The sequence below is a fragment of the Dermochelys coriacea genome, chromosome 26, assembly GCF_009764565.3.
Source record: "Dermochelys coriacea isolate rDerCor1 chromosome 26, rDerCor1.pri.v4, whole genome shotgun sequence".
NCBI lineage: Eukaryota > Metazoa > Chordata > Testudines > Dermochelyidae > Dermochelys > Dermochelys coriacea.
In genome coordinates this window covers 3,113,274-3,126,659 of record NC_050093.1, presented here as the reverse complement: position 1 = coordinate 3,126,659, position 13,386 = coordinate 3,113,274, and the positions used below count along the sequence as shown (strand labels likewise).

The window sequence follows — 13,386 nt, the reverse complement described above, 5'->3', positions numbered from 1 at the left end:
ACTGTGAGATGGTGGATCAAAGCCTCCTGTTGCAACTCCATTCTCCACTGAAGTCAGTGCAGTTCAGCTACACTAGGGAGTAATTTTCCCCAAGCTACCCTGTTTTAAAACAAACTGGGAAATGTTCATTGGGTGCCCACAGGGTGAAGAGAGAGAGAGAGAGAGAGAGAGAGAGAGAGAGAGAGAGAGAGAGCGGAGCTAGTTGCATTCTGCAAAAGAAGCCTCCTGGGCTTACTAACCGGTCTCTTTCTCTCTGCTCTGATGTGCTTCAGTCTCACACCGTCCTCATGCTCTTTGACTTTGCCTGTTTTCTGTAGTTCATGGCAGCAAACAACAAGCTGAGTTTCTGGCTCGAGCTCAACTCCATTGTGGATTTCTTCACCATCCCTCCAGTTTGTGTTTCCTACTATTTAAAGAGGAACTGTCTTGGTAAGTAGGACTTGGAGATTTAGTTCCCCATCATTGTTATTTCATGTCTTGTTCTCAGGATTATTTTACTTCGCAGAGGTGAAGGTATCTCCTTATCTTGAGTTTCCTGCACTATGGAAACTGTTCTTGTGTAAGTGGGGGCAGAATTAGGCCCTAAGGGTAACCACAGCCCCCACCGCCTCTGTGAAGAGAATTGGCAAAAGCCTGTGCACCACATAAGTTCTGCTTCAGCCACGTTTAACTGTCTGTCTAGATTTTAATATCATGCCCATCCCGCATCTGAGCCTTTGGATGTGGTGCTCCTCCCATGAGGCCTTCAAATGGAAGAGTACAGTGCTTCCACTATACTCATTCTGTGGTGAAATCCTCAAGGCCTGAGCCTCATTTACATCTCACTTAGGCCTTCACAAAACATAAGAATATAAGAACAGCCATACTGGGTCAGTCCAATGGTCCAACTAGCCCAATAACCTGTTGTCTGACGGTGGCCAATGCCAGGTGCATCAGAGGGAATGAACAGACCAGGGTAATTTATTGAGTGATACATCCTCTGCCAACCAGTCCTCTCTTCGTAGGGTTGCCAACCCTTCGTAGGGTTGTCCTGGAATCTCACGGAATTAAAGATAAATCTTTAATTAAAGATTATGTCATGTGATGAAACCTCCAGGAATATATCCTACCACCTACTTTTGAGATTGAAGGTTTATAGACACCCAGAGCATAGGGTTGCATCCCTAACCATCTTGACTAATAGCCATTGATGGACCTATCCTTCACGAACGTACCTACTTCTTTTTTGAACCCAGATAAACTTTTGGCCTTCACAACATCCCCTGGCAATGAGTTCCACAGGTTGACTGTGTGTTGTGTGAATAAGTACTATAATTTTGTTTGTTTTAAACCTGCTGCCTATTAACTTCATTAGGTGACCCCTAGTTTTTGTGTTAGGTAAAGGGGTAAATAACACTTCCTTAGTCACTTTTTTCACACCATTTATGATTTTATAGGTCCTCTGTCCTATCCCCCCTCCTCTGTCTCTTTTCCAAGCTGAACAGTCCCAGTCTTTTTAACCTCTCCTCATACAGAAGCTGTTCCACGCCCTTAAACATTTTTGTTGCCCTTCTCTGGACCTTTTCCATTTCTAATGTATGTTTTTTGAGATGGGGCAACTGGAACTGCATGCAGTATTCAAGGTGTGTATGTACCATGGATTTATAGATACAGATATGGGAACTTCAGGCCTTATATTTTTGTATAATACAAGCCCTATCTTGAGGGCTTATGTTGAACTGAAGAGGTGCATGGTCCTGGAGCCAAGTTTGATATGACATTGGCTACAGCTGAAAACAGAAGTTTGCATATGTATTTGCCTGTGCGCGTGCACACACACATGGTGCGCACGCACGCACACAGAGACATGGTCTTGTTGCTAGACATTGCTTTTCTCTGTCCTTTTCCTTTGTTGTTTTCCTGCAGGTTTGCGGTTCTTGCGAGCACTCAGATTGTTAGAACTTCCCAAAATATTGCAGTTTCTCAGGATAACCAGGACTAGGTAAGTCAAAGTCTGGTCAAGTGATGTCTACCGTTTATCATTATCTCCTGGCTCCTGTATTTTGGCTGGCTTAGGAAATGGAGGAAGTAAGTAACACACTGCTTGAAAATTCTGATCCAGAATTGCATGTGGATCTGTATATTGCATCCGATCTCTGACCCTGAATCTGAACTGCGCAAACTATTCCATATCCAACTCTGTGGCTCCGGCTGATCTATTAAGAAGGAAAATCAAAAATAATATGCCCAGCTGGAGGTCTCTTGCAAGAGGCTGGGTGCAGTAGGCAGATGGAGTCATGCAGGTGGTTGAAATTGTAACATAACTTATGCAATGTCTTTAATGAGCTTTTCCCCCTCCTGTCCTCAGTAATTCAATCAAGCTGTCCACATTGTTAGCTGCAGTTCTCAGCATCTGGCTCACAGCTGCAGGATTTATTCACTTGGTATGTACAGTTAGTTCCACATCCTTCCTGGATAACCATAAAACAGTGCTAAGGCATATTCTATGTGTATATTTTGCTGGGGAAATGTAGACTTTTACTGGGGAGAGATGGGACAGGAGTAGCTACTGGTATGAAAGACCACTGTAAGGGTATGTCTATACTACAGAGATTGAACCAGCATAGCTACAAAGCCATATCTATCCAAGCATAACCCCACAGGGTAGACAGCCTACATCAGTGGAAGGGTAGAAACACCACCTCCCCAAATGATGGTAGCAACGTTAATGGAATATAGGACAAACAGGGAAGCATTTTCTTCTTAGCTGCACAGTGACAAGCTGTGCCTTGGCAGGGGACAAGGGTGAGGTGGATTCAGAAATTAGTCTCCCAAAGGAGTAGGAGACCTTTAGACATCAGCGCAAATACCTAATGCAGATGTGTTGTACCTGAGCAAAGCAGAATTTACACCAACACAACTTGCTTGCTTGTTTTACTAGATTAATCTGCACTTGGGTGTGTTACTAGATTAATTTTGCCCTGCTGTCGCATGTCTGCATTGGGGGTTACATAGGTTTAGCTATGTGGATGTAGCTACAACAGGGCAAATTTCATTTATGTTCTTTCTGGCAAAGAGGTTCCCCAATCCTAGCTCATGGAGCAGATGAAAGTGAGGGAGGTGAGCCCTATTATATGTTTATATATTGGAACAGGGCAACTGGCAACTCATCCAATTGGGATATCAATGGCAAAGGATTATTATGACTCTTGCTAGGAAATAAGCAGCAGATCCTATAGCAATGAAAATGCTTGTTTCATTCATTCACTCAAACAAATCTTTCCAAGAGGCATTGACTCTTTCAGATTGGGCTGAAATATATCCATGACACACTCATTAATTAGAGATGTTCCTGAACCAAAATCTTGGATTCAAACCCTCCTACCCTTTTATAATTCTGGCAGGTGGAGAATAGTGGAGATCCTTGGGTCCACCATCAAAATTCCCAGTCCCTGAGCTATTTTGACTGTTTATACTTGACAATGGTGACCATGTCCACAGTTGGCTTTGGAGATGTTGTAACTAAAACGTCCTTGGGTCGTATTTTCATGATTTTCTTCATCATCGCTGGTTTGGTAAGAAACCATTATCTCCTTTCCACAAGCGGCCAGTTCCCTGGAATTTAATGCAATGACAAGATGTTAGTTGATTTGAATGCTGACAACAAAGCTCAGGGTCCAGCATTTCTACTGTGATAGATGTTGGCAGGGGACTAGCGGTAGATCAGGGAACTGCATTCACTTGCCTTTCTCACTGCACAAGAACCAGAGGACATTCAATGAAATCCAAAGGTGGCAAATATAAAATGGCTAAAAATAAATATTTTTTTCTAACAATGAACAGTTAGTCAGTAGAACTTACTGCAACAAGCTATCATAGAGGCCATGATCTTAGGAGGATTCAAAACGGGATGGATATATATCTATTAACAAAGGATACTCCAGATTTTAATAGCAAAAAATTGCAAGTGTTTAATATATTAACCTTCATGCTTCAGGGCACAAGCTTAGACTAATCAGAGTTAGGAAAATATCTTATCTATTTATATGTCACTCAGCACTATCATATCTGATCACCTCATAATCATTAATGAATTGAATCCTACAACAGACCTATGAGGTAGGGGACTATTATCCCCATTTTAAAGATGAAGAATTGAGGCATAATGGTAGGTTAAGTGATTTGCTCAAGGTCACATAGGGAGGTTATTGGTGAAGTGGCACTAGAACACAGGTCATCTGAATCCCAGTTATATACCTTATCCTCTAGATCATCCTTCCATCACTATAGTAGGCATCTGGAGGGTGTGTGTCTGTGCGGGGTGCATAGTGGGGGCGTGTGGAAGCTGCCCCCTCTCATAACTGCCTACTGCAGGGTTTCTTGTACTTCTCTTTGAAGCAGCTAGTCATGGCCATTGCCAGAGCTAGGATACTGAGCTAGATGGACCCCTGAAACCAGCAAGACAATTCCTGTATCCCACATGTACCCAGTGGGCATTCCCCAAGTCTTTATGATTAAGCCTTATCAAGCCTTATTGTGAGCTTCTATAATGACTCACAACTTAGGGTCTGAAATTTAACATGGGTGGGTAAGATGGGGTGTTCACTCCACACCACACCTGAAGGAGTTAACATGGCTCAGAAGAGGGCTAATTAACATAGTAGGCTGCACATAGGAGGAGACTTAGACTTCCCTGACAAGCACTAATTGCAGATGGAGCCCATCTGGGCAGCAGTCGGTGAGGGCTTGTATAAAACCAGGAAGAGAAAGCAGAAGGGGGTTGCAGAGGGGAGGTGTACAGTCACTCTCTGGACCTAGTGAGAAGAGAAGGAGGAAACCCAGGGGGAGCAGAAGCCCTGGGATTCTGACCCTGACAGAAAAGTTTACCCAGGTGGAGAAGGAAGCTGCAAAGGGAGGGCCGGGTTTTCTAGCCACTGGGAAATTGGCACAGTCTTGAATTGGAAGACTGCCTGGAATGGCAGCTGGTCTGGTGAGACTTTTGTTTCCCCAGAATGGAAAAACTGTACAGTGATCTGGCCAGAGGGCCAAGCCATGAAGTGGAAGCACTGCAACTGCTAGAGAGTAAGGGGGTCATGGCGTGAGTGACCAAAGGAAGTGGGTGTCAGACTGGACAGAGCTAATCCCCAGACTCAGCTGCAAGGGGACGCAACCAGTACTGCCCTTGGACAATGGGAAATGGCTCTAAACAGGATTGTATTTCTTGACACTTTAGGTCTTGTTTGCAAATTTTATCCCTGAAATTGTGGATATCGTTGGTGGCAATCAACAATACCAAGAATCGTATGAGGTAGTGAGAGGGAGAAAGTAAGTGTGATTGTTTATATTGTCTTTGCAAAACAAAGAGCATCTTACTAATTAGGTTACAGATTAGATCAGAGGAAATAAGGAGTGATATGAATCTTCACAAAATAACGTGAGCCAAAGCCTGAAACTTTCTATCTTTCTACCCATCCATCTTGGATCTCATCACCAAAGTATCTGAGTGCACATCTAGTCAACAACAGCTCTCTTCAGGATGAGTTTTGTTTCTAAGGATATGTCTATACATACAGTGCTGCAGCGTGCAGTTGTACCAATACAGCTTCACTGCTGCAGTGTGTGTGGTGAAGATGCTCTATGCTGTTGGGAGAGAGCTCGCCTGTTGGCATAAAAAAACCTCCTCCACAAGCGGAAGAAGCTATGTCGGTGGGAGAAGCTCTCTTGCCAACATAGCACTGTGCCCACAAGTTCTTAAGTCAGTGTAACTTGTGTCACTCGGGGGTGATTTATTCACACCCCTGAGCGCCGTGAGTTATGCCAACAGGGGCTGTAGAAATAGCCTAAGAGGAGAGGAAGTATAAATTGCAGATAGACGAGTCCTATCATTTCAATTAGCCCATCCCTTTCAAACAAAGCAGGATTGTTCCAGTATATTCTTCAGTGCTTAGTCCATTCTATTTTTCAATAAAACCGGTTGAAATTTTTCAGATTACAATGAAAAATGTTACTGACATTTAAATTATCAACAAAAACAAGGGGAGGGGGGAATGTCAGTAGGTCAACATTTTTCAGAGTTTGAATTTTTTTTATTTTTAATTAAAAAAATAAAAGGAAATATGTCCATTAATTTGCCTTGACCTGTTTGTCAACCAACTCTATTTTTCACTGACTCAATTGATGGAGCTTCCACTGTTTCCTTGGGGGAATATCCCACTGTATTAAAGAAATCACTTGTAGCATTTTCTCCCTGATATTCATTCTGAATTGTTTTTGGCTTAATTTTATCCCATCACTCCTAGTTATACATTCATAGACTGAGAGATTTTAATGTTAAAAGGGACCAGTGTGATCATCTACTCCAACCTCCAGCATGGCATAGAATTTTACCCAGTAATCTTGCATCAAGCACATAACTTGTGGTTGAACTAGATCATCTCTTTCAGAAAGACATCTCTTCTTGATTTAAAGGTTTGAATTGATGAGAGTCCATCATATCGTTTGGTAAATTGTTGCAATGATTAATTACCCTCACTGTTAAAAATTTGAATCTTATTTCCAGTTCAGAATTGTCAAGCTTCAACTTCCAGTTATTTGGATTTTGTTATGCCTTTGTCTACTTGACTAAGAAAATCCTTTACTACCTGATATCTTGTCCCTGTGTAGGCAACTATAGACTCTGATTAAGTCACCTCTTAAACTTCTATTCAGTATCCCGCAAACTCTCCCTAAATGAGTCCGTTTTCCCTTTGGTGTCTGCACCATTTGAATACTTGTAAATGGTTATATTTCCCCCTTGTTTACCAAATAAACCTTCTAACCTACAGGATCATGATATATGGAATCATAATCACAACTACAGATACAAACAAAAAGACTTCCACACAACTTGAGTTCCAACTTTGTTGTCATATTTACCCAGGACCACACTCTGTTTGGAACTCTATTTAGCACACAATGACATCTAGTGGCTAATTAATTGTTACATACAATGTCATGCTTATAATAAGCACTCTCCAGGTTCCAAAGATGACAGAGAGTTCTTTCTGTAGATACATTGTTGTCTGCGGTGATATCACTCTGGAGAGTGTGACAGCTTTCTTAAGAAACTTCCTGGCCCAGGACACAGGAGATATTTGCACTGAGATTGTCTTTCTGGGAGAGTAAGTATTCCCACTAAACATTTTAAAGTCACTTCCTAAGCACAGCTATTTGGGGGAGCTAGAGGATACTTTTATTGCCTGGTTTCAGAGTAGCAGCCATGTTAGTCTGTATTCGCAAAAAGAAAAGGAGTACTTGTGGCACCTTAGAGACTAACAAATTTGTTAGTCTCTAAGGTGCCACAAGTACTCCTTTTCTTTTTATTGCCTGGTGGCTTTGGGCAAGGGAAGTCACACTGTATAACTAATTAATAGGAAAGAGCAGAGAGTCATATGAGACCTTCCCACCTTGGGAAGCTTTATGATAAAATCTTCTCTGTGCTAAATGTTTAATGAGAATAAAAATGTTCTCCTTTTTGAGTGTATCTTGCATTTTGGACTCACTCTATATGAGACTCTATGAACCAACCAAGGATCTCTTGGAGCTATCTGGCAGAGGGTACAGGGGTAAAATAAGGGTTATGGGGTCTGGTATCTACTTATTGTCAGAGGATATCATTTAATTTCTCTAGTGAAAGGCTATGTCACACTGCTCATCATAATCATAGACATGTTTGTATGGAAAATATGTGAAGAATTATGTATATACAATAAAATATGTTCTCTAGGTCTGTTAAGACAGGTCACCATATACTTCTTTCTGTTGGGGGGAGGAGATATTTATCTCGCTCTGGCTGGCCATGTGCAACTTAAGTATTGCATGATTCACAATGGACTTCCATTTACAGTCTGAGCAAAATGAGTGGGAGTGGGGAGGTGATTTTGTCTCTGGAGCACTGATAGGGCTGGTGCTGGAGTAATGCGTGCAGTTCTGGCACCCACATTTTGCGGGGGATGTTGAAGAATTGAACAGGGTGTGGAAAAAACCCACAAAAATTATTAGAGGGCTGGAAAAAATGCCTTATAGTGAAAGACTTAAAGAGCTCAATCTGTTTAGTTTATCAAAAAGAAGATTGAGAGATGATTAGATTAGTGTACATATGTCTTCATGGGGAGCAAGTAGAGTACTAAAGGGGTCTTTAATCTAGTGGAGAAAGGCATAATAAGAACCAGTGGCTGGAATTTAAAGCCAGACACATTCAAATTAGAAATGAGGCATAATTTTTTATAGTGAGGGTGATTAACCACTGGAACAAACTACTAAGGAAAGTGATGGATTTTTCATCCCTTGTTTTCAAATCAAGACTGGATGCCTTTCTTGGCCTTAGCCAAACATAATTTTTTGAGCTGAATACAGAGGTAATGGGGTGAAATTCTCTGGACTCGTGTTATACAGGGTGATCTAGATGATCTAAACTTCCCTTCTGCTCTTAAAATCTATTATTCTACAAGGGAAGGTTGGGTCACGTCTCTTGTATTTGGAGTAATAATCAATGACAGTATGGAAACAAGTGAGGAAAATAACTGAGTTTAAGGGAAGGAGGTGACCTGAAGTCCACAGGGAGGAGAGAAACGGATCCATGGTTCCACCTGGATGCAGATTACAGGATCAGGGCCTTAGCAAGTCTTGCTTTCTGCTTCTCATGCAGTACCACCATGCTGCAAAGTGCAGCTGCACTCATTTTAGTGGAACAGTACTTCTTTAAATTCCATGACACTTAGGCTGTGTAAAACCTAAATTAAGTGCCTTAGCTGATCTGCCAGTGTCCCTTTTAAGCAGATTTTTAAAATGGCACATAAACACAAATTTTTTTGCGGGGGGGGCGGAGTCAAGAACATTGTTGTTAGGGGCTGATCAGCCTTTTTTCTTCTGTTCTGAATTTTTTATCATGTAGAACTCTTCCTAGTCTGGAGCTGGAAATTGTATTCAAATGCTATTCTGCCTATACCACTTTCTTCCATGGCTCTGCACTGAACTATAAAGATCTGAAGAGAGTTGTGGTAAGACCCCTTTTTTCCATCCACCATTTTCTTTTCAGGAGTCACAGTTTTGAAAATCCAGACTCCAGCCATGAGCTCCAGCCAGCCAAATGGTGAGATTCTGCCACGACTAGCATTGATTAGAACCTTACTTCAAGCACTCCCATGTATTTCAGTGAAACAGTTTGCAGAGTAAGGTGCAACTCAGTGTCAACAAGGATACAAGAATCTAATCCTAAATGTTTGAGTTAATGGATTAAAACTTGGAAAGATGGGAAAGGAAAATAAATGACCAAACCGAATTGGGACCAATTGGTCTTAAAAGAAGCATATAAAATGGTTCTAAGAAATGTAGCATTTTTTGGAAAGTAGAGATTCTTGACGATAAGTCAGATAAGCACTGGGGATTATTGTACTCCATGTGGAATCAAACCCTGACTTTGCTTTCCTCTCCTGAGAAACAGATGGGATCTGCAGATGCTTGTCTGATCCTAGCAGATACTTGCTCTTCGGACCCTTTTGTTGAAGACACTTCCAATATCATGAGGTAGGGTGAGATCCTCCAGCTTTCTCTTTCTGTGTCTGGGTGATGTTAACACCCGCAAACACAATGAGTGGATATAGGCAGGAGCAGAAAGTGTTTACCCTGTCACAAGTTTCTCTGCAAGCAGAACCCTAACATCACATTTTGTGTAAGAGGACCAAGAAGGTGGACAGCTCTCTAACCTCCCAGACCCCACAGTGGACGATGTTTTTGCACTCTCACCCTCATAAATACTGTTGCAGCTCTCAAAGGGACAGGTGCCTTTATCCTGAAGAAACAGTCATGCACTCTCAGGTGGACTACCTTGAGCAGTGATTGCATTAGCTCTCACACACTAAGCATGGTTAGGCTAAGTCAGTACTTGTATGTGAGACTCCTAGAGTGAATGTAGATGCTGTATTATCTGGTGCTGGTAGTTCAATTGGTGCGTTGCTCCTCTTCAGAATCATTACAGAAGTACTGTTCCAGCCCAAATTCCAAGCTAGGTGATAGTTTACATTTTTTGTTTGTACAGCGCCTAGCACAGTGGGGTCCTGGTCCATGACTGGGGCTCCTAGGTGCTACTGCAATACAAATAAATCATAGAATACTTGCTGCCTCCTTGAATCCCCCCTGCAGCTTTCAATGGATACAGATATGATCAGGGGTGCTGGAACTATGGGTGCTGGGGTTGAGGCAGCAGCCCCTGGCTTGAAGTGGTTCTCATCATATACAGGGTTTGCAGTTTTGTTCAATGGCTCTCAGCACCCACTCTGTGTATGATTGTTCCAGTGCCACTGGGTATGGTTCTCCACTTCTTGTCTGATAACATTGTCAGGCACCCTTTCATTTCACACCAGAGGTGTCTGCATTTCAATAGGGAGTGAAGTGCCTCCCCCGCTATAATTGGAATATCAATTTGTTACATTTGGAAAACATCATTTGTGGGAGAGGCACAATGGGAAAGTACTTTATAAATTATTGTTCTCCCTAAGCCCACCTTCTCTCCCAGCACCACATAGCGGAGTGGGGAGGAAGCCTGGGGTTGGAAATATTCCTTTGCAGAATTATAGAACTTTTTTTTCAGATAACAATTTTGCACACACAAAAATCAGAAAGTGACTGTCATTTCGCTGGAGGGTCCCCCACAGTTGTCCCCACCCCACAACAATGGGATCCAGCTCTGGATTTCATCATGTCCAACTGCTTCCACTGCTGTGGTCAGCTGCGAATCCCGTATCCCTGGCAGGTCTCCATTCCCTTCTTGCTATGCTGTGCAGTAAAGGCTTTGAAATCTGAGGGCATTTCGCCCACACAAGGCACATTAACCAACAGGTATATTTTTCATGCAGGGCGCTGTCTGTCAAGAATCACTATCCAAAGACGAGAGTCATTATACAGATAATCCAGTCTCATAAAAAGGTAGCCCTGTCAGTCTAATCTTGTTCCTTTAGTGCTGATCATCATGGGTGAAAGACTGGCCCCACTGAAATCAGTGGCTAAGTTCCTATTGACTTCTATAAGACCAGGATTTCACCCCATAGATCTTGCTTCTTCCATTACCACCACATCAAGTGTGTCTATTAATGGATAATAGAACAAACTTTTTCACTAGGAGGGTGGTGAAGCACTGGAATGCGTTACCTAGGGAGGTGGTGGAATCTCCTTCCTTTGAGGTTTTTAAGGTCAGGCTTGACAAAGCCCTGGCTGGGATGATTTAATTGGGGATTGGTCCTGCTTTGAGCAGGGGGTTGGACTAGATGACCTCCTGAGGTCCCTTCCAACCCTGATATTCTATGATGATTCTATGTTACTAAATGATAATAACTGAATCTTCTTCTCTCATGCACATTGTGTGCCATCACAGGGGCATTGTTCTACTTTGTTTTAAAAATATATATTTAGTGTTTAACTCTGCATTTCAGAGTAGCAGCTGTGTTAGTCTGTATTCGCAAAAAGAAAAGAAGTACTTGTGGCACCTTGGAGACTAACAAATTTATTAGCGCATAAGCTTTCGTGAGCTACAGCTCACTTCATCGGATGCATTTGCATTGTGTGCTGTCCCCATCAGAAGCATTGCTCAGCAGGCAGAGATTTATTTTTGCTTTCCAGCAAAGCTTCAAATATTGGTCATAGCAAGATGTGGGTGATCAAACTAGAGGGATAGTTAGTCTGATCCACTATGCCAAGGTGTGGAATCCCTACTGGAGTAGATTTCAGAACAATAGGAGCTAGGCCAGGATTTTTTTTAAAAAGTGATTTTTAGTGCCTTAGTGTTTTGGTGGCCAATGTGAGACCTCTTAAAGCAGCCTGATTTTCAGAAAGTGCTTAACTACTTTAAGGTGTTTCAAGTAGGGCACCTAAACCAAGTGGCACCCAAAATCACTAGCTCCTTTTAAAAACTTTGGCCTAGAGCTGTTCACAATTTTCATTACTGGTTTTGTAAACATTTTTAGAATATTGTTATTTTGAAAATTTCAATAACTATTTTTTCAAAATCAAAAAAGGGAGACAGAAAAGACAGTTTTTATTTTATAGGAAAATCATGTACCTGCCTGTCTTGACCCTCACTTGTATTCACTATCGTATCCTGAGACAGGTATACCTGGCAAATATCCCCAATTGGGACTGGAGGAGAGGAGACAGCATCATCTGTTTTGCTGAACTAAAACTAGGCTTCATAGCACAGAGTTGCTTGGTTCCAGGCTTGTCCACACTCCTAAGAAGTCTGTTCATTAGGCAAAAGAGTACCAAGGTAAGCCCTTCACTTGTCCAAATAATGTAAATGGCCATTACAGGATCTTATCTGACAAGCATGAGTTCCTTGTTTTAGTGGAACCTGTGCCTGGGTATTTTCAGGCTCATCTTGATCAAACTGGGACTTAATTTGGCAGGGGAGACTAAATAACCTAACAGGCTATTTTATTTAATACTTGAATGTAGTATCACAGGTTTACAATAATGCTTTACAGCCTGATTAAAAGTATGGATCCTGATTCTCCTCTCAAGCCAGTGTAGCTTTGCTGACTTCCGTGGAATTACTCCTGATTTGAACTGATTGATGTAAATAAGGTGCGAGTCAGTCCCGGGGTAGTTTTCCATCCTGTGTAGTTAATACCCTGTTTCTAACAGTTTAGGATTGCTCTGTGCAAATTAATTTCCTGTCTTTGTTTTATTCTTACAGAGGTAGACTATGTCTACACTATGGGTGCTATAAAAACACCCTGTAGCTATTCCACTGTCTTGCCATAGTAAAGCTTCTTGCAGTGTTGGAAGGGGTTTTTCAATTGCTATAGGTAATTCTCCTCTCCAAGTGAAGGCAACTAAGTTGATGGGAGTATTATTCCATTGACCTAGTTGTGTCTATACTGTGTGTTAGGATCAGCATACCTATGGTGCTTAGGAGTGTGAACTTTTTATACCCCTGAGAACTGTAGATATGTGTTTTAAGTGTGTTTTTATGTGTTTTAAGTGTTGACCAAGGCTTAGGTCTTGTCTACACAGCCCTGCAGTTCAGACAACAGGGGAATGAAAAGCAGTGTGCACCAAAGTGCTCTGGTATAACTCTTCCAATTGCACACTGTAGGTGTGAACTAAAAGGTAAACAGGACTACATTCATGTGAAGTAGGAACCTTTTAGTTCATGCCCGCAGCATCCACAAGGGGAAGATACGGTGCAACACTTTGTTGCACACTGCAATTCATATCCCTGCATCTGAGCTGCTGGACAGTGTAGACATAGCCTTAGATTCAGCCTTTACAGAAGGACAGTACAAGGCCACTGAACCACTTACACCCTCCAAATAGAATTTAATTGGGGCTTAAGTGTGCACAGGATTTAAGTACTGTCCTTCTGCAAAAGAGTAA

The 13,386-nt window shown here is 42.0% G+C and overlaps 1 protein-coding gene across 1 annotated transcript in view; it reads left to right on the top strand.

Annotated features, from left to right (window-relative positions):
* KCNU1 (potassium calcium-activated channel subfamily U member 1) overlaps positions 1 to 13,386 on the top strand; it is a 79,153-nt gene that overhangs the window by 8,757 nt on the left and 57,010 nt on the right. The window contains exons 5-14 of the mRNA XM_043502910.1: positions 318 to 429; positions 1,906 to 1,981; positions 2,348 to 2,423; positions 3,384 to 3,554; positions 5,213 to 5,304; positions 7,029 to 7,139; positions 8,912 to 9,017; positions 9,461 to 9,543; positions 10,872 to 10,941; positions 12,119 to 12,274. Of these exons, the coding sequence (XP_043358845.1) occupies positions 318 to 429; positions 1,906 to 1,981; positions 2,348 to 2,423; positions 3,384 to 3,554; positions 5,213 to 5,304; positions 7,029 to 7,139; positions 8,912 to 9,017; positions 9,461 to 9,543; positions 10,872 to 10,941; positions 12,119 to 12,274 (1,053 nt within the window). The remainder of the gene's footprint in view (positions 1 to 317; positions 430 to 1,905; positions 1,982 to 2,347; positions 2,424 to 3,383; positions 3,555 to 5,212; positions 5,305 to 7,028; positions 7,140 to 8,911; positions 9,018 to 9,460; positions 9,544 to 10,871; positions 10,942 to 12,118; positions 12,275 to 13,386) is intronic.